Source organism: Nothoprocta perdicaria, unplaced genomic scaffold, assembly GCF_003342845.1.
Source record: "Nothoprocta perdicaria isolate Ctin4 unplaced genomic scaffold, notPer1 scaffold_6, whole genome shotgun sequence".
Lineage (NCBI taxonomy): Eukaryota > Metazoa > Chordata > Aves > Tinamiformes > Tinamidae > Nothoprocta > Nothoprocta perdicaria.
The window spans coordinates 3,003,391-3,028,741 of record NW_020455865.1 but is presented as its reverse complement, the minus strand read 5'-3'; the positions used below and the strand labels follow the sequence as shown (position 1 = coordinate 3,028,741).

The following is a 25,351-nucleotide window of genomic DNA, read 5'->3' as shown; positions in this document are numbered from 1 at the left end:
CAAGAGACACCTCTTCCTATCTCAGTCGTTAACAGAGAAGAGACATCCTTGAAACTCCTTTGAAACTACTGACAGTTTATAGACTCTGAGAACACATTGACATGTAGCTTACAAGAAGCCTGAAGAGACATAACTGTTCACAATAACACCATACCAAGTACCTAACATCACTTAAGTGCTGCATCTCTGCCCCAACACAAACTAATATTGATAAATGCACTGACAACCCATGACTGCTCACAGACTGATCACACTGGGCCTGGCCTTGCTCTCTGCAGAGCCACTCAAGGGAGCCAGTGACTCCTGGAAGCAGCAGAGCAGTRCAAGAGCTGACCCCTCAGAAGGGGGCCCTTCTGAGCTGAATTATCTCATAGGCTTGTGCTCCAGACCAAGTGGACAGGAAGGACTTCACTGCAGAAGTGAATGAATCCTGACAATAAGGCAAAGTYACCTTATTAATAAAAAGACATACAAGTCACATTCAATTAGCCCTTTCTCCTGCTACTACCATCGTGTTAGTCTACCTTGTATTGACTAAAAGCTTTCCTCTCCTTTATACGGCCCCCAAAGCAATTAATACAGACCAAAAGCCACCAAACYCACTCCCACATTGGTCTGACTGGTGTCACATCAGGAGAGCTTCCACACATCTACTTCCCTTTCTGCTGCTTAAGCAAAAACCATTTGTTTTGAGCTCAACTCCTCATCCTTCCCCTCCTCTCCTCCCAGGAGGCCAACAAAGGCTTTTAACACAGCTTGGCTCTATTACAAGCCCGAGACAAGCCAGTGCAATGTGCAGCGTTATGTAAAACAACAAAAAAGTCAGGATAGTGCAATTTCAGGAGAAGGAAGATGCCCAACACCACTTTAGTTTACTCACAAAAGCATGAACTCAATCGATAATAAAGCTTAACACCCAGATAGTGCTTCTCAGAGCACTGTCCTCACAACTGCCCTTCAAGGTGGGCTAAGAATCATTATCCCCATATTACAGACAGGAAAATGCAGGCTGCAGGAAGCCTGCTCTGGGTCACGGCTTCAGCATAGGGATGAAGACTCACTCCAATCTAATCCTCAATGCAGACCGTGACAACTGTGTTCTCATCAGCAAAAATTACTACTACAAATGCAAGAACTCCTGCAACATCAGGTCTGATTAACATGGCAGAAGCAGAATATAATGCTCTGAAATCACTCTTGAGTAGAATTTGCCCCAAAATAGCAGGAAAGAACCAGGAATGGAGCTGCCCCATGGTCACTCAGGCATTTCAGACAAACCCAAGCACTGCTCAGCTGGGACATAGTGTGTCTGGCTTTTGGACAAATCACTTTTTGGTGGGTGGTGAAACATCTCCACTCCTTGGCACATGGGAGAAAGTCTCACCTCCACCACCACAGATTCCCATGGCCAGCTGCCAAGCAGAAGATGGGAACTAGAAAACCAAGGCTTTGCTCCATGGATATCTAGGAGAGAGTCAGAAAAACCTCTCAAGCGACAGCAAAAATGCATCTTCAATTTTGACCCACACTTAACTAAGCTCTTAAAGACATAAACTGCACAAGCATCATATTATTTCTTCCCTTCTCCTGAGCACCAGATGATCATCAGGTTCCAGTTGGAACTGCTCACTGAAAGCCTATCTGGAGCACACATCATGCCAACAACCAGATAGGCAGCAGCTCCTGGAAACAGGACGCTATCAATTGAATCTTATGCAATACTGCACCTATTCTCAGAGGGCAACATGGTCCCAAGTACACGAGTTTAGCTGGACTATCYACAAAAAGAGAGGATGGCTTTGTGCAGTCTATATTGCAGGGTATAAAGATGGCCCATTTCACAGGAAAAAAAGGAGAGGGCAAACAAAATAAAAGAAATCCAAATACTATCCAAACAGGTTACTATTTCTACCCTTGTCCCCCCTTTCCCTCCCCTAGAATGGGCCAGCTCTCTGAAATCAGAGGGCCACGACACCCTGCAAAAGAGGTGGTAAAGGCGGACGTACTTTCACAGTACTGAGATCCATGGGGTGTTTGATAATATCATGATAGTCATGCAGTTCCAAGGCCTCTGCATCCACGGGCTTGTAAAAGGGCCACGCGTAGGCCGCGTGCTTCTTCGAGAGCATCTCCTTGAGGATGCTGTCACAGTACTTGAGGTGCTCGGAGAGCTTGCCCTTCTTCCCCGCATGCTGGGGGACCTCTCCGTCCTCAAGGTCTTTCTTTGGTGGCTTGATGGGCCGGCCACCGCTCTCGCGGCGGGCGATGATTTTGGCCTGCTTGGGGTCCGAGAGGGCAGTGGGCGACTCGCTACGGCTGGCAGTGATCGCAGAGGTGGTTGGGGTGGTCGTGTCCGCTTTTCGCTTCACTCCCTTCTTCTGAAACAGCAATGAGACAGAGCTCGTGAGTGGGCAGACGGTTCTCACTCTGCTAGGAGAAACTTAGCACAATTCACCCCTGTTCCTGTGATGTATGTGTCTGTCCTCTGACAGAAAATAGAATTACTTCACTGGGATAAATGGAACTTGCGACTGGAAGCTTCAAAACCCAATTCAGTGACTGCAGCGTGATGTATCACCACATGTCATCGGAGCCACAGCAACCAGCCGCTTGCACATCTCCAACCCAAGCCGAGACACGATGCAAAATGTGTTAATTCTCTGCACCTCCCTGAGATTCGAGCTAAGGGCTCTTAGCTCATGTTCGCCAAGGGAAAGGAGGGCGCCCAGTTGATTACTGCAGCTCAGCTAACACATGGTGTCTTGTAAGTGCCAGCAACTTAAGCACAAGTCTGAGCCCCCAGTGGCAGGATCAGGCTGTAAGTTCTGAACCAAAGCAAATTAATCAAAGACCCAGGAGCCCTCAACCCAAGAGGTTGAGGTATTTAGGGGACACCCTAAATTTAGGGGATACCCAAGAGGTATTTAGGGGATGTTCCAAGGTAGATTGCTTATTACAGACAAGAATAGGAATGTAATGATTTTGCCTCAAGCAAGTCGAGCATCTCTGTCAAATTTAAGCTGTGACTATCCAGCCACCTCTCTCTCTCATGCTCCTATGAAGGATTTATCCCCCTGGAGGGAAAGGGAGAAGAAGTTTTCCCTCAGGAAATCTGAGGGGAATCTTGAATAAATCGCAAGTGGGATTTATTTTGCAGCATGTATTTGGCAAACTCCCTTTTATGTTCAGCCATGAGTTTTAAAATTAAACTGATTCTCAGAAACAAGTTATTTGGACAGAAACTGCAGTATGAATAAGATAGGTTTCTGAAGAAGATTGGGTTTAGCTGCAAGGAGACCTGACTTCCAATTTCCCTAATAAGTTAAAGCCACAGTTTAGGAATAAGTAAAACAATAAATTCAATGATTCTGGCAGCCCATGTCAGTGAACGCCAGCATTGCTGCAGTTTCCAGCTCAATTTCCCAGCTCAAAAAACACCCCCGCTTTCTCTAAGCTATATTTTCATCCTTTTAAAGCAATACACAATTTACTAGAAAAAATCCAATTTAGAGCAATGCTTTCATTTACCATAAACGAAYCTAGTAAATAGTGGAACACCAGTGACAACTCCCTGATTACTCAGTAAACAAGAGAGAACTAATGCACCCAAAACCTGCAGGCAAYGTCAATCTCCTCCAACTGGAGTGACAGGCTTGTCCTGAACTGCTTTATGGCAGAGAGGAACATTCCTAGTCCTGGAGTCTGTACATCTTAAAGGAGCAGATCCAGTAAAAATCCCAGTGAAAAATCACATTAGGTTAGGAGACATGTTTTGGATTATATGGTGCAAAATGGRGGAACCTCTGAGAGCTCTAGTTCATGGAATATCAGCACTATCTACATCTGTGGTCAAATGAGAGCTTTTAATTGAGGCAGCTGACATCCCCTCAGCTGGGATGAAGTAAAGCTTTTTCTCAACCCACTCCAAACTGGATGGGAAGCACTAGTCCGAGCACATCTCAGAGCAATAACRGGCAGAGAGGCAAGGAGTCAAATGCAAAGAAAAGTAATGCACGTAGCCAGCACTGAGGGGGYGAAAACTGAGGCTTAGCTGCCTTCCCAAGAGGTAGGGGTTGAATTCTCTTTACCTTGACCACTGGTGGCGTAGGAGGAACCACGGGCATGATCGGAGCAGCAGGTGGAGGGGGAGCGGCGGCTGGAGGGGCAGCGACAGGCGGGACATTAGCAGTGATGGTTGGCACAGGGGTGGCAGCAATGACGGGCGTCTGAGACACGGCTGGAGGGACGTTCTGGAACGGGGCCGGCGGGGACACGGAAGACACGGCCACTGCTTGCTGGGTTCCTTGCAAACGACAAAGCAAAAACGTGCTGAAATGTAGAGGCGGTTACAAGAGACCCCARGCTTGCCTGAAGACCCCAGTTGAGGGCCCCGGGAAGAGCAAGACAGACATGGAATGATTTGCTTGGTGCTCTTACCCAGGGGTCAAAAAAGCTGAGTGATCACTGGCCTAAGTCTTTCTACTGTGAGCTCTAAACTAGCTGCACATGAGTGAAAAACTCCACRTTTTGCATTTGGCACCTGGGAGTCAGGGAAGTGAAAGGGAACAGTTGACTTTCCCAGAGCAACAGTTAGATCTTGTTTASAGAAAATGCTTATAACAATTTACTCAGCCCACACAAGCTCCTTTATGAATTGTTTTGTGCTGCTTAAGGATGTTTCCCTCTTAAGCCCACTTAAAATCAGCTCAAGGTAAGCTGAACTAAACTTAGTTTCAACTGATATGCAATCCTCTACGTAGCCTTTTGCAACAGCATAATAATTCCTTTCTGGCAATCACACATGATTCTGGGTATAAATCCAGAGCTAAAGCAGCTTTCTGGGCCACAGTGTCACTTGTAACAGACTGGCGTGTTTAACTACCTTGTGTCTTTGCCTTGGTTTCTTCTGTGSTTAGCGGAGGCAACAGCAGTGCCCTCTCTCATCGAGGCGGCATGGGGATGAGGACACTATGGATGGAGAGATGTTTGTACGACGTGTGCGGGGCCTTAAGCCAAACAAGCTAAACACTGGGGAATCAGGACCTACAAGTCTAATTCTCTTTCACTATTCTGACCACCTCCACGTGCTCCTTTACTACCTCCCCATCCTCTACATGGTCAGGCAGCTTGGATGGTGGGTCAGGCCTCAACAACAGACTCGTAACATTCACCATCAAGGAACCAGGCTGATACCTGCGCTCTGTGCACCTGCTGATGGCTTGCGGCCTTTGCCTTTAGGAACTGGGGGTAATAATTCGACTTCCTCCTGAGGCATCTGGGCAACCTTCTGCAGGAATATCTTCTCCAGCGCTTGGGCCATGAGGACGATGTCATCTGTGGGCTGCAGGGACAAGAAGACAAGCCAGTAGTACGCCATCCACAGGTCAGATACAAAGAGGCTCAGGATGAGGCTTCGAAAACTTCAACGACACTGTCCTACAAATAAATGCTGGTTAGCCAAGCCCTGCACATAAACTACACTTCCTTCTTCCTCCTCACCCACTCCTGCTCTTCTTTCTGGTCCAGCACGTCCATATTGCTGATCCCAAGTAAACTGTGTTCAAACAGTATCAGAACTTCCAACAGGATCCCTGATAACGAGCACACTATCAGCCTAAGCAGCAGCAAACTCAACAGATGCCAGCAGGTCCAAGAGAAGGGTGTAAATGTATTCTCTGGGGCCCAAACTATTTCAGCTGTTTCTCCAGCATGGGTCAATGRCAACAAACCACCACAGAAAATACCATACAAGCAACACAGTTTTAACATAAAAACAGCAAATAAGCCAAACCCAAAATAACATGCAATTACAAGCTGTACATGTAGGTATGAAACACTGGCAGGGAACAGAATTATGCTACTTACTGAACTGTTCTTTGCTACTAAGAGAAGTAGGAAATATTGTTCCTGCTGGACAGCCAGTGCAAAACTTGTCATTAACATATCACTTAACACTCGAAAAATGTTGCATAAACTTGAGCTAATCTGAAAGAATTCCTAGCTGCAAATACAAGGACCAAAATCTTGAGCAACTCACTACATAATCCCAGAAACCTACCTTTAGTTAGAAAGCACATTTGCCATTTTAACTAGTGCGGGGGAAAAAAGCCACAGCACAAAGACAGCTTTGTACTTTTCCAGTAATGTGGTTGCAATTAGTGGCATTTCAAATCCTTGCAAGGCAGGCGTGTAGTGCTGAAAAGTTAGCCCGTTCAAAACCCACTGTAACAGCAGTAGTGGGGTCTTTTCTAGGCAGTGCCCCAGCTCAAAACTTGTTTGGATTCTTTACCTTGTTGTAAATGTAACAATTTGTAAACATGGTGTTGAAATCCTGCATACATTCACTGGCACTCCAATAATAGTTATGTTCCAGGCGCTTCTTGATTGTCCCCATGTCCATGGGGTTTTTTATTATTTTGTGATAATCCTGTTGGAGAAACAGGAAAGAAGTTAAAAGGAAAGGCTGTGTTCACATCTAGTCCCAGCTTTCTCCATTTTCTCCAAATACACATCCCCAGCTTTCTGTTGCAAAATGCAAACATAACCTTCACATCAAACATCACCTTTCTTTTCTAAGTTGTAGCTTTCAGGTTATCACTGTAATTACCAATTTGACTACAAAGCATGAGAAAATAAGCACAAACCTTCCTCACCCCTCACCGACACATGTTCAAACACACAGGCACGGACATTATTGACTTTTTATAAATGCTGCAGGGGTTCTAAGGGCAGCTGTGGTTTGTACCACAGAGTGGAAGGATACCACAATTTTTAAATAGAATAACATGACCATTTCTACTCACACGGGCACAGAATTAGGGGCAGCAGTGTCAGCAGCAGCTTGGGCAGGGTGCTCAGTTTAACTATGGATTAGCTGTCATCTAGGAAATGGGATTTCTGCCTGTCCTTTTAGAAGGCTGCCACTGAAACACCCATCACTTTCAATGCCAGCACTGGTAGAGAACACACTGAAAGTTTTGGGGTCTCCCTTGAAACATTCTCCCAAGGCTTCAACATGGTTCTGCAGGCTGGAGATGCTCCAAACGTGCAGGGTTATATGCTTTAACTTTCTTATTGGAGAGAAAAAGCAGCAAGGCTTCTCATTGTGTGACCATATGAGACCACATGCAGCCACTGGCCTTTCGCTGAGCCCAAGCCACAGGAGTGACCTGAAAGCCTCTTCCCATGTGGCAGAAAAGGCAGCTCTGGGGGTTACTAGGTTTGATTTAGGCCATGAGTGAAAAACAATTATTCTTCCAGCAACTCCTTTAAGTTCTCTGGTGACCTGCCTTTAAAATCACTTCAAAATTCCTCACCAAAAAAATATATCCAYAAAAAGAAGACACAAAGGAGCAGAGACCTGGTGAAATATTACAAAGGTGTTAAGTGTTTCACTCTTCTGGCTCACACTTTATATAGTATCCATCAACATTACAGACTTCTAAAGACTCCTGGATCCAGCCCATAAAATCAGGTAATAACCTGTGAAAATGGGAGCTCTCCAGACTTATATCCCTGAAAGCTGCTTAGTACCAATTCAAGTCACTGATGAATGACCTGCTTGAGCTTGGACTACCTGGTCTGCTAGAGCTAGGATACATATCACCAAGCACAGGAGACACAGATCAGGGCAACTGTTGAACTCCTGCTTCCATTTGGAGCTTGACAGCTCTCAAGTACCCTCGCTAATTGGCTTCTCCTGTCCYCCTCAACAGTTAAAACTACTGGAAAATCCAGAAGTCCAACAAATGACATTGATGCCAGTGCTAAATGCTCCTGAGTGCACGCACTTGGGCTCTCAATTTGGACAGATAGGGGACAAGTGGCATGCAAAAGTCACTAGGGGCAGCCACAAACATAGCATTACATTTCAGCTGCTCCAAGACAACTTGCCTGGGTGCTGCTTTCTCCCTTCACTAAGGGTGCAGCAGGTTTTTCCTTCAGAGATCTCCAGTTTTTAAAGACATCACCTTGAAATTCAGAGGGGCCGAGCACATTCATGGAAATCACAAAAAGCAACCAGACCAGTCTGATCTAATGACCCGAGAGCTGATCTCAGAGCTTTCCAAGAACAGAATATGGGTGAGGAGGAGGCAGGTACTTACTGGTAAATTCAATTTAATTGCATCAACCGGTTGGTAGAAAGGCCAAGCAAACTGATGCTTCCACAAGGTCTTTACCACAACATTTTGCATATATTGCAGTTGGTTGGTCTTCCGGCCAGGCTTATTAGGGTTAGTGACCTCCGGCGGCGGCGGATTCACAGGGCCCTGGGGAGCCTGGAGCGCTGAGGTGACTGTCGACATTTTCCTGCCTCTGGCTCTCACTCGCTGTCGCTGCGGCAGCAACACCAGCTAGGAGATTTTCTTTCTTTCTTTATGCTCCCCGAACGGGACTGGCATCCCATTTCCAGGGTCCAACCATGCAACCTAGATCACAAGAGAGGAAGAGCATGTGTGAATCCACAGACTTACCTGAAGTCCAAACACCACCAATAGTAGAAACATCCTGACAGGGGTCTCCACATTTCATTTCACATCCTATAATAAAGTCTTATCTTCATGACGGGCATAGTGCAAGACCCAGGAGGTAGCAGGTCAACAATTTCCAAATTGAAGGCCTGCAGAGACCTGGTAAGCTTCATAGCACTGGTTCTTGCTTYACCTGGCTTGGAGTGCATCTTGCAAAGGAGACATATGGAGTAGCATAATCCAGTGCTGATACCGTGCAGAGACTCCCAAGGATGTGCTAATCCAAGCCAGTAAATCCAGAACATGCAGCTCCACATCAACTTAACTGCACCATTTCTAGACCCAGGGTGGCTGACACCAAGTTGTTTGCAAGTCTCCATACTGCAAAATCCAGTAATTGTCCTGGGATCCTGATCCGGAGGARCAAGGAGAGGTGCAGGGAGAGATGCTGTGAGCTCAGGGCTGTGAGCCCTGAGTACAAGATGTCACCAGCATCATCCTAACTAGAAGCAATCTCCAAATCTCAAAGGCAGTGCCAAAACACTGGTTCAACGCAAGTCCTAATTCATATAATATTTATAAATTCATATAATATTTAGATTGCACCCCATGCCCTGGATAAGAGGACTCAATGGTATGCCTGAAGTATAGAAAAATACACAAATTCTATTGTTTCTGCTTTTTCCTGGCATATGCTAGGAGAAAAAASTGTCTAGCATCACTGTGTCTCCTAGACCATATGGTAAGCAGCTTTGCTATGTCATCTTTCATAAACATTTGATATTTCAATTCACATCAGAACTGCAGCTACTCCACGCATGGTAAACACACCACAATCACTTTCTAGAGGCAAATTATTTCCAATATGTACAGAAAATGACACAAATATTCTCCCTGACACATGCTTCTTGAGAAACATCATCACAGAAGAGAGCAAAGACGGAAGCTGCGGTAAGAAGGAAGAAAGAGCAAGCCTTAGGACATCCTAGAAAGAACCTCCTCCTCAATACAGCCCTAATCATCTCTGCCAAATACCTGGACTAAATATCAACTGATCCGCTGAGTAGCTGATTAGATGATGATGATGATAACTAAACACTTACCTAATTTAGGGGGATTTTATAAAAATAAATGTGTACAAACATAAATCTGCTACAGAAAAGGATAATGGTCCTCCCAATCTTGGCCAAGCAGCCAAAGCATCTGCTTTCCAGGAAGCCTCTGTCCCTGCAGTCCTTGGAACCAGGAGAGCAAAGCAGAAGCACTGCCACCATGGTGACATTGTGACATAAGAGACCACACGGAAAAAGAACCAGTGGCACCAAGCAGGGGTCAAGCTGCACGCGCCAGGTGCCATGACCATCGGACAGAGCCCACTGAGGCTCAGCTCAGAGGGGTCCCCAGCTCCTCACACCAGAGTTGATTGGCTTTATAGAGCTAATTTAGTTTTAATAGTGCTTGTATGGAGAATGAAGGCCCTTGCTCAGGCTTGCTGAGCAGCTCCCTGCAGAATTTCAGCCCCTAAAGTCTTGCAGCAGCAAGATCCATCACCTGACTGCAGGCTCCTGCAGACCATCATCAAGACATTTTGGTTCRTGTCTTAAGGAATCAAATATCCAGYACCAGTATGATGGAAAACGAGCCATCCACAGCAAGCACTTTATGGCAATATAGAGCATTGCAGTCAAGCCTGAAACTTGCCTGACGCTCCATTCACCAGCCTCTAACCAGACTCCTATATGTCTCCCCAGTATGCACTGCAACAGTCAGTAATGGAATTCAGAAAGGACTTTAATTCAGAACATTAGCAAAAGGAGGAGGGGCTGGATCATGACAGCCAGTTCAGCTACTTCTCTGGGTTCTGATCTTCTCCAAATCATGGGCCACRACAACCGAATGTGGCTGAGTAACCCAAATCTCTTAGCAGTTCTGTCATCTAAATTCTGCATTTTGCAGCTGAAAGCCAGAACAGCTACCTGGGCTACTGCAGCAGTCCCAGAAATATTTGTTGCTGGCATGAATGCAGCTTTAATGCTGTTTGCAGCTAGTTCTTCAGAATAAACGCGAGCACCACTGAAAGCCAAGATCCTTTTCCCATAGGACATCCCAAAAGCTCCAACTGAAGTCTTGGTCTTACACAGGGGTTGCAGAGATCTCAGTGCTGCGGGGTAGGAGATGCTCCTCTCGGCACGATGCTTCACCAGGCAATGGGGCAAGGAGCAATCCAGTCCCCCTGCTCTTTGGAGGGAGGTCCTAGCTCGGGCATCCTGTGATCCCTCCTCCTTGCTCACTGGGGCAGCTGCTCTGACTCCAGATCATTCCTCAATTTTTAGAGATGAAAGTGTCCTTTTATTTCCATTCCATAATTTTTCAAAATAATGTTTTTGTTAAAGAGGGGAAAAAAGAGGATTAGGAAAATTTTCAAATAAAACTTGCTTCTCTAGAGTTCAAATCTGTCCTTTGAGTTGAGCTGCAACCTCTCCTAGATTGAGACTCAGCAAATCCACAGGGTTTGGGCTCATCCCTTGGCCAAACTAGTCATCAAAAAGTCTAACTAGGCAGTAAGGGTTTTTTTGTTTTGTTATTTTTGATTTCAATTCAGTTGCTTGCATAGGTCAGTCAGTGGAGAGACAGTTGGCATGGAAAAAAAAAATCCTAATTCCCAGCCAACTTACACAGCCCGCAGACAGTCTGCAGTTGTGGTGACTATTTTAAAAGCAGCTCTAAAGTCTCATGAAACCTGCACGGTGCCAGCGAGGCTGCTGCTCCAGCTAATGCTCTGCCACTTCCTTTGGCAYTGCACAACTTCTAAGGGATGGTCCTGTCCCCTGTCACTGTTTGGGTGGCACAGGATGTTGTTTGTGCTGACTGCAAAATTAAAAGGTAGCTTTTTACATTTTTAATGCTTTACATGAGCATGTAAGCTCTCCAACTCTCTTCCTTAGTGCGACAGTTCTGCAGTTATTTGGACATGTGTCCAAATTACATTCAATTTGGATCTAACTGTGGCTACATCCCCATTACTCAGCACAAAGGCCACTTCAGCAGGAACATGTTGGACAGCAAAGGGGCAGAGCCTGAGCACAGCRGCCAGCTGAGCCTGAGGCAACACATGAATCTCGGGCTATTTGAGAATCCAGCATTCAAATGGGGCATGAGAAATACCGTCAAGGAGACGAGATTACCCTTCTCTCCAGCAATTGGCAATCACTTTCCTAACCAGTCTTTCCCCTTCCCATCCTCAAATCAAGTAACATCCACTGCATTTCTGGTAAGTGATCTGTCAAGAAATTACAGGTAGAGGTTTGCCAGACCCTCTCCCAAAGTCCTGCTGTTACACACAGTGCAAAGATCCCTTGAAGCAAACCACAGCCCCACAAAAGATGCTGCCCATCAAGAGCACAGAAGTCACCACCACAAGCTGAGTGCAAACTGAGAGGAGCTGCACCCATTTCATGTCCATGGCCACAGAAAGTAAGGGTTGTACCTCTTCTCCAGGCTCCCCAGAAGGAGCCAGAGCTCACAGATGCCCTTCTGTTGCTCCCCCTCCAGCTGCCCTCACCTTCACACAGCCCTCTATGGGGATGCTCCCCTAGGCAGCTTCCACCATGCACTGACTGCACCCCAGCAGAGATGTCCCTCAAATATAACGGAGTCACAATCCAACACCAAGACTCAAGGACAGCCCACATGCTTTACTGGGCAGCTTGGCACAGACACACACACACACTACACACAATCAGCCACCCCTTGAGACCCAAGGATGAAGTACGTGCACCTGGTCTGGCTGCAGGAGATGAGAATTTGGCTTGTGAGTGCCTCTCTGGCACACAGCAAGTCCATTCAGTTGTCCTCTTCATCTTCCACATCACTAATTCCACACAGATTTGTTTTTCCATGTATAATATTTCAAATACAAGTTTCAAGCTCCAACATCATCCTGAGACTCAGAGAGGGGGACATAACTGTGTCCTTAACTCACCTTTGTGTGAGGGAGGGAGGACAATCGCAGAAGATTAACTCAGTTCCTTGGCTTYTGACTTGCTTTAATGCTCATCAGATTATACAGATGGATTTCCCACCCTTGGTCTCTTTGGCTGTTACAAGAGCAGGTGTTTCCTCAGTATGGAGCCCATGGCTCCTAATCAGCAGATAAGAGTCAGCCAAACATAAGTGGTAATTTCAAGGGTCCTCAGCTCTGATATATCCTCAGAATCCAACTCAAGTGTCCCCAAAAGTCACTTTTCCTTGACTACAACAGCACTAGTGACTTCTACCAGCAGTATTCTGGAGACCTTCGGTAAAATGATGGTCTCCCTGACAATTATTGGGCCAACTCATTGCTCTCTAAGTGCTAATGCCACAGTAGGCACCTTCTGGTAAGAGTCTGAACAAGAATTCAAATGCTCATTACATACCTTTTGCAAGGCACAAATCATACAGAGCTCAGTTGCCTTCCAAAGGCTGCACTTTCAAGTACAGAATGATGTTTCACAGYGTAACAGGTCTATTTTCATAGCTTTGACTTGGCTTTTGAGAACAGGTTAGATAACCAGCCTCTGTAATGGATTAGATAAGGATGATCTTGTTTTGGAACAGGGAAAAAGACAAAGTGACCTCTGGACATTTCTTCCAGCCCTACTTTGTGAGATTCTCTGACACTATTTAGGCAAATTTTGACCCAGAAATATGTTTTGATGAAAGGTCTTGGGCTATTCCCAGCTTTGTTGGTAAGGCTACAAGAGGAAAGCAAGAGGGCAGCTGAGTTTACTTTAGATGCTGTCTGTTCTACAGGAAAATTCTATCAGTTGCGCCTCTTGCAACAAGAKGCAGCAATTAGACATCTGTGGCAACGGAAGAAAAATGTTAAGCTGTTTCAGCCTTTATTTTCAATAGAGATTTGGCACAGAAAGGAAGGTGTTCAACAGATCTGCATGTCTGGGCAGAGTTAGCTCATGCTGCTTCTTCCTAACAGGGAAAGGTAGAGATGCAATGAAATTACCCTGGATAATACACGGAGTTGAACTTAGGATACGCCATAATCATGAAAAGGACTAGAGAGAGGACRGACAGCATGAGGAAGGCAGCAAACCCGCCTTTTACCATTTGCTTTCTCATGCCCAGCACATCACAACAAAAATATCACATCTCAACATGCCAAATAAATGGCTCAAGTTCCAACATTCTAAGGGTTAGTGCAGCCCCCCTGAAAACCCATTTACAGCACAACACCTGCAATCTTGGACTTGAGGCACAAAAAGGAAGCTCTGGGAGAATGCCTGGCATACAGCCACATACCATACAGGCTCCCAACATGTCAGGAATAGGATGGGGGTGGAATGTGGGGGAGGAAGGAATATGGCTGGGGGCACCCTGAAGTACAGGATAAACCACAACACAGACAGCAGCTCAGTCCTCTTCTATAATTCAGTAACCACTTCAAGTCCCACCTTGCAAAAGTGCTAAGTAAATTCCCCACAATTTATCCAGTTTAATGGCTCAGCACCTCTCCAGAGCTGAGTTCTGCAGACCTAACACCTACAAGATGCAACTAATTGGTCAATCAAGATAAACTTCTTTCTCAGGGAAATTTCAGTGACAACACAATAAACTCAGGTTCGCCATACCTTTCTGGCTCTCTGCCGGGGTAGGGGGGGACCTACCTCTTCTCCAGCTGCCTATGAAGAAGAGATAAAAGGATAGAGAAGGTTCAGTGCTAGGTATCTGGGATCAGAAAGCCTGGTTAGGAAGAGGCAGGGCTGTGGCACTCCCATTGTTGCAATTACAATAGCTATGAGAGATGATCTAGTCAATGCCACCCAGCCCTGAAGACACATCATCTCACTGCAAGATAGCTGCTTAAAGCCATCTCAGCTGAAGGAGTCTCCTTGCATGGGTATAATCACCAAGCCTAAGTGAAGGWCCCCCAAGGAGATAGAAGTTTGGTGATCCCAAACTCAAACATTGCTGACAGGCATAACGCTAAGGTGTCTACAGATCTGATGACCACCTTTCCAGCCTGGTCAGTTTCACAAATTAAGACCTGATACCAATGCTACCCACTGGGATGCCAGCTTACCTCCATTACTCCATCTCTAAAGGCCTCTAGAATATATTAACACTTCGAACTTCAAAAAATTTTCAAAACACTTAGAACTCACTCACGCTTCTGCATTCAAGACCATACTTCTGSGCTAATCAGAACTGCAAGCCCATTTGCACACTTGGCTTTGACCTGCAGTTACTCATTAGCATCCTGCACCCAAGTATCGCCATGCACTTTTTAAACAGSACATGGACATTCCATGACACTAACTTGCTTGAGACACATCTCAYGATCAAGATATCTTTGGCTTCCTGCTTGCCTGGCCCTCATTCCAGCCACCAGGCAACGATGGCCCACAAGAAGTAAAGAATAAAAACTTTACTTGCCAAGAGGCGACGGTCTGGAAGTCCAGGAGCAACATGTCCTTCCCAAGCAGAAAGCCAAGGTGACAAGCAATCAGGCCTAAGGAGCTTGTGATTTCTATAGCAGATGGTGAAAGTCCTGCACAGTCTTGATCTTATACTCACTGGCTTCAACAAAAGTCAATCTAGGCCAGAGAAAGCAAAATCGGTGCAAAGAACAAATACAAACAGTCCTAAGCAGTTAAACTGGAAAAGGGCTTTAGCAACTAATCCTGAAGGATAGAAAAATGCCCTACATCCTGTGTGAGAACACAAAATATAGAAAAACTCAGGAAAAGAGAAGAAAGCTGCACTATAACCACAGGCTCATTCTGAGCTATGGCCTGGGGCAAGAGAGCAGCCCTGGCACGTTCCTTTGAGGCTTGGTCACCAGCTTTCCTACCCATGGAATGACAGTCGTGGACCAGGGCTTCACTGTGCCACATGCTGTAGTCCATACAATATGAGATTCCAGCCCAGACACTGTAAACAGGCAAGCAAAGAGAATGGGAYGGGGAGAGAGAATAAAAAACAGATTACAGCAACTGTGATTGTAATAAACTGACAGGTTAAACACCTGAACCTAATGTTGTTTCACCAGGCTGCACCTAGGCACCACTTCAACATCTCCATTAGTTCTTGGAAGGGCACTACTAACAAGACACTCCATGGCTCCAGCTGAGACCAGATGCACCAAGCAGCATGCACAGAGTCTGCCCGAAATTGCAGACAGTCTAGACAACCCAGAAAGAGAGAGGCCCAGCCTGGCAACACATAGTGGCTTAAGGAAAAGAAAATCAGAGCACAGGTTAAGCAGCACGATCTCCTTCCCTTCCATTACTRCATCTCAGCTGCTTCCAGGTACTGTCTCCTAATCCTCCACTGTTCACCCAGCATTTCACAGCACAACCTCTCCAACACATGCTGCTATTTCAGATTCAATCTGTAACTCCAGAAAAGAACCTTACCAGTTTCAGGCTAGCAAACTGTATTTCTGTTGATTTATTAAAGAGAGAAAAAAAAAAACCTACACTCTGGCACAGACCCAAGTTTCAAACGATACGTACATAACAGAAGCATTTATGTACACCCACTAAAGCGTAACGTGGCAACACCCGCAAAGACTTCAAGCTCCTAATGGGATTATTGTATGTCTACACCCTCATTGGGTTTTCCTTTTCTGCTTTTTAAAGGATATGATCTGCACAGTTAAACATTTGTGTTTTGAAGGCAGTCTGCCCTTCCCCTTTTTAATCAGCATATGGTGCTGTGTAGTTTTGCAGTACAATAAAGAACCTTCCAACTCAGTTTTATTCAACATACAGTGAATAAATTATACAAAGATTTTTTTCACAGCGGATTGTCATGATTTGTTTCTTTTTTCTGCACTTTGATTTCCAAATGGAAAGATTATCAGGCACAAAGCATTCTGAAGGAAAAGAAAAAAGCAGGAGAGTGAATCCTTCCCTGCCGGGCAGAGCATCTCCAACCTTCTGCTGTTCTGCAAAGAACTGCAAAAAAAGCACAGCTACAGAACAGGACGCTGACACCGCTGCCCAGTTATGCTGGGGGGTTCTCAGTTCCTCTGTTGTTAAATTGGAATGTGACCATTTCCCTACCACACACCATTAAAGACACTAGACCTTTCTTGTGCATTTATACAGCCCACAGCACATAACTCATCAGTGTTATGATAATATGGTTAAAAACAAATAAGCATCAACCAATATTTACAAGATGTTCTTTCAGCACAATGCTACCTGTCACCTAAAGAAACAACAAAGCCAGAACTGCTACCTGCTTCACCCTAGCCCTAGCACTGCAGAGCTCTCCAAAAGTGTTCCTGAGAGATAAATCACAGCAGTGGTAGAAGTTTCATGACATCTTTAGGAACAGAGTTCTAGATATAAGCAAATTACATTTGCACTGGAATWTAATAGGCTATATGTAACTAAGATCATCTCCTTTTAGTGAAGTAATATATGGGAATTATTCTGGACAAATATGGAGCCCTTGCAAGTGGTACTCAATTCGTATATACGATGCATTTGAAGGACTGTCTTGTGTTCTATGTACCTAATGGCCTTAATGATAACATTGCCTTAYATCTCTAACATTGCATGGTCATATATCAGCATTACTAATATCATCTACGAGTGCTACAGATGTTATMCTTAGCAGCAGCTCCACACAAACACTGACAGTGAGACAGACCTCTAACAAACACACACAGATCTACACGTTGGCTTGTTAGAAGCACTTCATAGCACAGAACAGAAACGTCAGTGATTCACCAGGGAAATACCTTCCTGCAGCAACCAACCTCCCTTGCACACTCTCATGCTCTGATGCTTTCTCCTACTCATTTTTTTAAATTATTTTTATGTATTAAAATGATTACTGCTACTATTTTGAAGTAGAACAGATTTGCTTTAGGACAAAAATCACTGCAAGCATAGCAAAGAATGGATCAGCTGCTATTGGTTCATAATTCATGCTCTAAGCTTACAATACTGCAACTTCCCCCAGAGAAGTCTACCTAAATCAATATGTGACACTCAAGTCAGTTTAAGAGGCTGGACAGTGAAGAGAAAGGGATTGAATTACCACAACTTAAAATTGCTGCTTGTTAACTGAGCCACAGTAACATTAGACTTGGTAATTGGGCAGAGCGAGTCCACCCACCCATCAAGTTAATTATCGCCCTAAGCCGACAGATGAGCAGTAACCAGTGTAGTAGCCCCCCTTTTATGACCACCATATTCCCCAGGAGAGGCTGCATCAACTTCACTTTATTCATTTCCAAACCAACTTAAGGACCTCATCTAAACAAAGACATTGTCCCAGAACTCAAGGTGTGAACTTAAAACAAGCACAGGCAAACAAGTGCAAATACCTCTATCTGACCTACTATTGGGGATGAAAAGCTCCTCACTGACTTCACAAAGGTTGGGTAGACACAAAAATTGCTCACCCTCCCAAGGAAGCTGCAGGTCTGTTAAGGTGTTAAAATTAGTGCTAGTTAATGCTGCTCTCATTCCCCAGAAGGAACCCTGAGCAGAATTCCCCCCTCCCCCAGTTTAAACCCTTTTTCCCASTACAACTCAGTTTGCTTATGACAGGCAAGTTGGTTGTGTGAAGAACATCCCTGGTCTAACCATTCCCATGCATGGAGCACTGTGCAAGGTGCTCATRCTCCTGGAGCATCAGTGTTGCCATAGGAAAAGAGCACTCCAAACAAAACTTCAGGAGTTGAACAGCTCACAAGGCCTCTGTCTTCTCAAAGAGAAAAGAAGCAAATGGGGTTATTCCAAAAACAGCTCTGAGACAACTGGAASTGAGCCCCAATCTCAAGTTTGCAGCTAAATGTCTTCAGGTTTAGAAATGTTCAGGTTGAAAGACTTAGTTCTGGTTTAGTCCCTATTTCCAGGGATTTCACCCCAGCTTCTCTTTGTTTTACCTGCGGCACTGCTGGCAGAGGAGAACACTGAGTTCCAGTCCCAGCAATGGAACAGTCCAACAGTTCTCCTGCTCTGCCCTGGTTATCTGTATCACTGAAACACTGAGCCACAATGCTCCTTCTTTAATCAAATTCAAGCTACGAGGGGACTGAGGCTTTCTAGGTGTGAAAGGAATCTAAAATAGCAGCAAGTCTTTCCTCAGTTGGTGCCATATCAGCAAGACTGGAGGAAGGAGCAAAGAGTGGGAAAAAAGCAGCCTTAGCAGAGCATTACTGTGAATTTCCACAGTGCTCTCCAGAATGCAAATGCTTTTCCTTTTAACATTGGCTTTATTAGCAAGTGGCTTAGGAGCATTTCTCCCCTTATATTGCACTGCTAGTGTGCATAAAAGGTGTTCACCTCCAACAAGCACTAATGATTGACCAAAAAACACTGACATCAGAGTAAGACAGGCTGGAATGAGCAGCTCGATGTGCACATCCTTCCAAAACATCCTAACAGCTTCCAAAACAGCTCACTGAGCAGCAGGGCAGACAATGGCTCCTTGCTAATTCCCCCAACTCCGCTGCTCACAATAGTGTACTGGGCTATTACTGTAGAATAATGTGGCAATTTATAAAAACAAAACATACGCTTCACAGTAATGATGGGGAAACCCACTGCGGATTAATGAATTCTGCAAATTAGCAAAGGAAAGAGCAATGAGGATTGGAGAGGAACAATCGACAGTGCTGCAATGCAAAATGCTCTTTGTTCGTTTATTGAGCTAAGTGTGGCTCTGCCTGCATCTAAAGCACCTGAGAGCTCACCAAAGTACACAGGGTAGTATATTTTGTARAAGTAATTAAGCATTTGAAATGCAAGACCTCACCTACATCACTGGGCTGCTGTGGAGGAGGAGGGATTTGACTCCTGTGTTGTTTGAGCTGTCAGTGAGGCCGAGCGGGATCCCGGATTACCCAAGGGAAAAGGAACAAGACTCCAGGAGGGCAGCAGGGCTTGGCTGGAGACCTGCAGCCCACTGCACAAGCACCCATTAACAATTAAGGGGTATATGTTAAATAGCATCTTTCAGAGCCTGCATCCATGAAGAGACACCTGCAAGAATGACCGGAAACCGCAAACTTGCACCAGCTTTGCCTGTAGGACCTGTGTCGAGTTTGCAAGGGCTCAGCTGAGGAACAGACCTTTGCACCAGGCAGGCTGGACCCATGGACACAGTCGGGGGACACCAAGACTCTCCTGTTACAGTCCCAGCACTTTAGGAGATGATCGAAGGATGAAGGTTCAAACAGGCAGTTCTTAAGAAACAGATTTTGCAAGATTACTAGGAACTGTCCTTAAACTCTTTCCACTTAGCAAAGTTACAACAGTCCAAGCAAATGCTAGTTATAAAACTGAAACAGGTTTCATTTGCAGCAACTGACAAAAAACATTTTCATTAAAAAAATAGCAAAAAAGCACTGCTGCCTACCATGCACCCTGAGCTGGTATACAAGCTTCTGAAATAGGGTTTTATTCTAAACTGATTTTTTTTAAATGACAATGGCTTTTGAAAGCACCTCATCTCTAACATGCCAGAAATCTTATTTCCCCAAGTGGCTTAGGAGCCTATTTTTATTTAAAGCAAATGAAATTAAGACTCCAAAGACACTTTTGAGGAAAGGCTTCAGTTCCACTACATGGTGGGCACATTCTTTTCTAATTTAAACTCCGCATGCACAGGTCACTAAAACTAAAGAGATCTTTCAGTGGGATGGCTACTGTCTTCAGCRAAGCACGTAGACAACAACTATAGAAAACAAAACTGCACTCAAGCTTACCCCGAGTGCTGAATGAGACTGCTCCCCTTCACCCGCTCCTTTTATTAAGCATTGTCTCAAAGCATTAAATACATGCACATTTTTAACTCATGTGGACTGGAGAGGAATGAAGCACARTCTTGCCACCTATTCCTCCCAGGAAGAAAGGGTTTTTAGTTCAGAAGTTATTCTTTTTCAGCRGGAGCCTTGGAGTGTGTTATAAGAAACAACTCACTTTCCAAGATAAAATAAAACAGAGCAGTCTGCGAGCTCTGTGATGTGCCGATTAGGAGGCAAGGGCTTTGCACTTGCCGTGCACTCAGATTGCTGGGGGGGTTTTAAGCAATACAGACCTCTGGGTTTCCTCTGCTTGCAGAGCTGCCTTGGGGACTTGTTTGTTTTGATTGCTGCTTGTTTATTCCGCACTTCTCACCCATATATTGCAGCACATCTGGCAGCCACCAACTCCTCTCTAATACCTTGACTTATATCTGGGTGAATTAAGGACACAAGGGTCAATTTTAAAACTCAATTTCTAGTTTCATTTAGAGACATTCACCTTAGTATACACTCCTATATACTGCATATAGTGAATGCACTAAAAACAACAAGTATGTCAAAAATCAAGCTAAAATGGCTCTTTCCCTCTGCAACAAGGCACAGGAGGTGTGCTTTGCCAATTGCCTTACTCCCTAACTCACTACTAACGCCAGGAAAATAGTGTATAAAAGAGCTAAACACTGGGAGTATTAGCAAAACTACTACAACAGCTTATCAGAAAGTTGATTCCTTTCACTTTTGATTCCCAGTGACTGAAGGCGCATCCACATTGTGGCACTTAAACAGTCGGGGGCACCTCGCGCGCCAGGTGCCCGCGGTCACTGCGATGGGAAGCGCATTCCCAGCGGGATCAGAGCGCATCGGAGAGACCCAGACACAGCAGCCTTCTCCGAAAGCGAAACAAACAGGCTGCAAATAGTGGGCAGGAAACCGAGCGCGTCGCATCCGTAGGCRGCCGAGTTCCCAAGTTTTCCCCTTTTATTACCCTTGGCCTTGTTTACAGCGCGGCGCTTCCGTGGATAAATCCGCGTGCCGCGTTCCTTTAAACCGGAGCGAGCCCCRGCAGCAAGCTAAGGGTGTCGTTTATTCACAAAAGTTATGTAAACAGCACAGAGTGACACAAGCAAAGGGAGCCGGGCGCCTATATGTAAACACGCGCACATATAGAAAACATATAGGGGTTTCCAACACACCGAACGCTCTTCCCGCCGCACCACAGAGCTTTCCGCGCTCCCAAGGCGGCAACCCACAGGGAAACAGCCGGGAGCAGGGGGAGCTGCCTCCCGCCCCCCTTCCTTTCCTAAACATCCCCTTTTTTTTTTTTTTAATTATTTCTTTTTGTTTTCTTTTCACGGCCGCCCGCTGCTCTCCTCCTCCTGCTCGCCCCTAATTTTCCCTTTCAAAAGATGGCGGGCAGAGAGAGAGAGAGAGAGAAGAGAGAGAGAGAGAGAGAGAGAGAGAAGAGAGAGCGAAAGGGGGAAGAAAAAAAAAAAAGAAAGAAAAGGTACTCCTTTTTCAACACACTTAATGAGTATGCTTGATATCACTAAGTTCCGTATTGGGAACTTTAAAGAATCTNAAAAAAAAAAAAGAAAGAAAAGAAAACAAAAGAGAAAAGAAAAAAAAAAAGAGGGAAGAAAAGAAAGGGAGAGGCAGGAGGCGCCGCGCGCGGGGCCGGGCGCGCAGCCCCCGCCCGGCCGGGGGGCACAGGAGGAGGAGGAGAAGAAAAGAAGCCGGAGCAGCGGGGGGAGGAAGGCGAAGCGGCGGCGGGAGCGGATCCCGGGCCGCGCTCCCGCTTTGTCGCGGCGCACAAAGGCCGAGGGCAGCGCGGGGGGCTCGCGAGGAGAAGGGGGGGCGACATAAAAATAACCAGCGCCGGCCTTTCCCAAGTGGGATCTGCCTCCCCTCCGCAGCCCTTTCCTTCCTTCCCGCCCCCGCTCCGCGCGGGGCCCGGTGCCGGCGGCGCGAGCACGGAAGGAAATAGAGATTAAAGCGATTACTTTGCCCCGGCGGCCGCGGCCCCCTTTGCCTCCGAGTCCCTCCAGTTGCTCTTCTTTTTATCCGCGGCCAGGCAGGAGAATAGATGCGCTGAGGCGCCGCGCGGCGCATGCGCGGTGCCGCAAGGCCTTGTGGGGCTTGTAGTCCCGGGCGGCGCCGGGCCGCCGCCGCCCGCCCCGCGCCGCACTACAAGTCCCACAAGCGGCCGGGCTCCCCCCCCCCCCGCCCCAAGCGGAGCCCGGCCCGGCCGCCTCCCTGAGCGGCCGCGGCTCCCTGCTCGGGGCGCCGGGGGGATGTCCCGGGCAGCGATGGGATCAGCGGCGCTTCCCGCCGCGCTTCTCCCGCTCCAAGGGCTCTTGGAAGCGCCGAGGGGATCCCCGACCCCGCTCGTGTCCCGCCGAGTCCCAACGAGTCCTGCAACTTCTTTTTTTACCCCCTTAAAGTCGAGCTTTGTGTGGGGCAATGCGCGCTCGGACTCTTATGCAACAGCTAATGCCAGCAATAAAAATAGAAGCGGGCCAGCGCAGTGACAGCAAGGCACAAAACGTGCGAGAAAACACCCAAACCACATGTAGTCGGTGCATTTCATAACCCCACATCGGCTGCCYAAAAAACACTAGTCTAGTGTATAGGATAAAAGCAGAATATGGCTTCTACCAATGCATCACCCTGGCACCAACGTTAAAAACATAAACACTTGCAAATGCAAAATTGCAACAGCTGATATCCTGGAGCAGAACTACAAACGGTACAAAAAATTAAAAAGATGTTATAATGCAAAATATGTTGTGATGCAAAACATGTTTTAATTGCTATAGCACAAGAAAAAACTCCAACCATTAGAAAACAAATGAATGCAGGGGAAACATTTCAGTGCCAACATAAAATAAGTAGTTATGGGATTTCTCTGTGGACTCATACGCCAGCAGAGGCTGCCATGCTGCTTGTTATACAAACAGCCAGGCAGTGATGCCAATTAATAAAAGAGTTTATTGCAGCCATAAGGTGGAGGCATTTTCTCTGGAAGACCTTATTTCCAGAAGATTAATTTTTGAAAAAACATGATCATCAGGACTGAAATGTCCAGACCTGTTATAATCTGGAAGACTGTTTCCTTGTACAAGTGAGAGCAGACACACACTGCAAAATTCTGTTAAGTGACTCTTGCTGCTGTCCCAGGACAAAATCAAAGTTGTGTCTATGTCTGAACCAAAGGTTATTTTATTTTTATTATCAATGTTTTGTTTGTTTTGGCATTCTTAACTTCAAAGCCGGTGTGAATTAAGAGCCAGACAAGTTCACGGCCTTACCCCTCTTGATARGCTCATCAGGTACCTGAAAGTCACTTCAGTCACTATCATCTTACAGTATTCCCACACAGGGTGCACGTCACAGGCAGCCCAAYAGTGGGGAGCACCAGGTTAGATACTGGGGGTGCAAGGGACAACCTACTGTTAGGGCTGCTCTCCTTGCTCCAGGACCTCACTTAACACACAGGACACACCTGTGCAAGATTAAGCCTGCTGTGGTAAGCAAGTCGCTTTATCTCCTTGTTTCCCTATCAATAAAAGAAACCAACACCCAGGCTCACTTACCCTATAAGAATTTTTGGGGAGGGGGGAACRCAACTGCATCAATACCAAGTTGGTAACAGAAAGGGCCCTAAAAGCAGTCACCAACTACARCTGTTGCATCCTTATCTCACCCAGGGAAGGAGTGAGATAGTTTCCCCCCAAATTGTCATGTTTGTTCTGCCAGGGAAGAGTTCAGATGGTGTTTCCAAGAGACTTCCTATGCAGGCAAAGCAAACCATGTGGGAAACTGTCTCCTGACATTTCACAGGAATCAGCTTTCAGCCTAGAACATACAAATCATCCACCTACCTGTAGGTCTATGAACTTGTGCTYGAGTAAGGCAGCTGTACCTTCCAAGGGAAAAGAAAGCAAACACATTTCTAGGATCCTTAAAGCCATCTGCATGCAAGGGACCAAGCTTAGATAATATTAGCCAAATAGGCATACAATAACACCCTTTAAACACATCCCATATAAAAAAAGACATAGCTGAAACCAAGGCAGAATTATCCAAAGTGCCTAGCCCAATAAAAGAACATCCAAAAAAAAAAAAAAAAAAAAAAAAAAAAAAAAATTACAATAATTCATAGGTTTCTGAACTAATGCTGCTATAAAACTTTTTGCATGCAAGATCTAATACTCCCCTTACTCCCCAGCAGAAGCATGTTTTTTCTTCTTCCTCCCTAAGCTCAGAAGAGCACCCTGCATTCACCAAAAGCCTTTTGATTAGCCTCTGTGGTCCTTTAAGTTGTACTCTAGTTACCCAATTAGTACCTTGTTAACTAACACCTGCACTTTATTTACGGCTTGTCATTGCACTACTGTTAACCCTTAAAGCACATCCTTAAAGGGTATGTACATCCTTATAGGCACCTTTGAGCATGGGGTTTAATAAAAACAACCCATTTATGCACAAACAGAGTGGCTTTTTTTTTCTTTTTAGGGCTGGTTAATACTGTCACTGTTACTTCTCTGCTTTCACTGCCAAGGACCTGAGTGTTTTTAAAAATATGGGTGGATGGAAGTGGAAAGGGGAGATACTTTTCTGCATGGGACTGATAAGCTTTGTGGGAAGTGACTACATTCAGTGTCTTGCATGACAGGACCCAATAGTTTAAGCAGCAGCCAGGGAATGTTGGAAACACTAACCTGAGGCACCAGATCTCCTGGGGCTACCTTTGGCAAACCTCCTAGCTRGAAGCTTCTTTATTTCACCATGCACTGTGTTTCACCATGAAAATCAGCACTGCCATCAAAGGAGGTATTTGTTAGTATTTGTATGTGGAAATTACAAAGGGATTACAACTGGAGAAAGCTGCTGAAGTGGTTTGAATACTGCACCTGCAATATATTCTGTCCTCCATCTCTGGGCACGAGCTTTGACGTTCTTAGGCACACAGCGTATTTACATGCACGTGAAGGGCTCAAGGTTGGCAAATTTGGTCATTCTSACTGGTTTGTCAACCAACAGCCACAATTGGCTCAGAGACCTCATGAGACCTATCAKGGGATCATGTGAGGTCCTGCTACCAGCAGCT

The 25,351-nt window shown here is 45.7% G+C and overlaps 1 protein-coding gene across 1 annotated transcript in view; it reads right to left on the bottom strand.

Moving 5' to 3' along the window:
• BRD3 (bromodomain containing 3) overlaps positions 1-22,437 on the bottom strand; it is a 31,145-nt gene extending 8,708 nt beyond the window's left edge. Inside the window, exons 1-6 of the mRNA XM_026049363.1 lie at positions 22,242-22,437; positions 8,106-8,429; positions 6,290-6,427; positions 5,194-5,341; positions 4,089-4,303; positions 2,007-2,378 (exon numbers count right to left, since the gene is read on the bottom strand). Of these exons, the coding sequence (XP_025905148.1) occupies positions 2,007-2,378; positions 4,089-4,303; positions 5,194-5,341; positions 6,290-6,427; positions 8,106-8,306 (1,074 nt within the window). The 5' untranslated portion in view covers positions 8,307-8,429; positions 22,242-22,437. The remainder of the gene's footprint in view (positions 1-2,006; positions 2,379-4,088; positions 4,304-5,193; positions 5,342-6,289; positions 6,428-8,105; positions 8,430-22,241) is intronic.
• Positions 22,438-25,351: the final 2,914 nt, after the last annotated feature.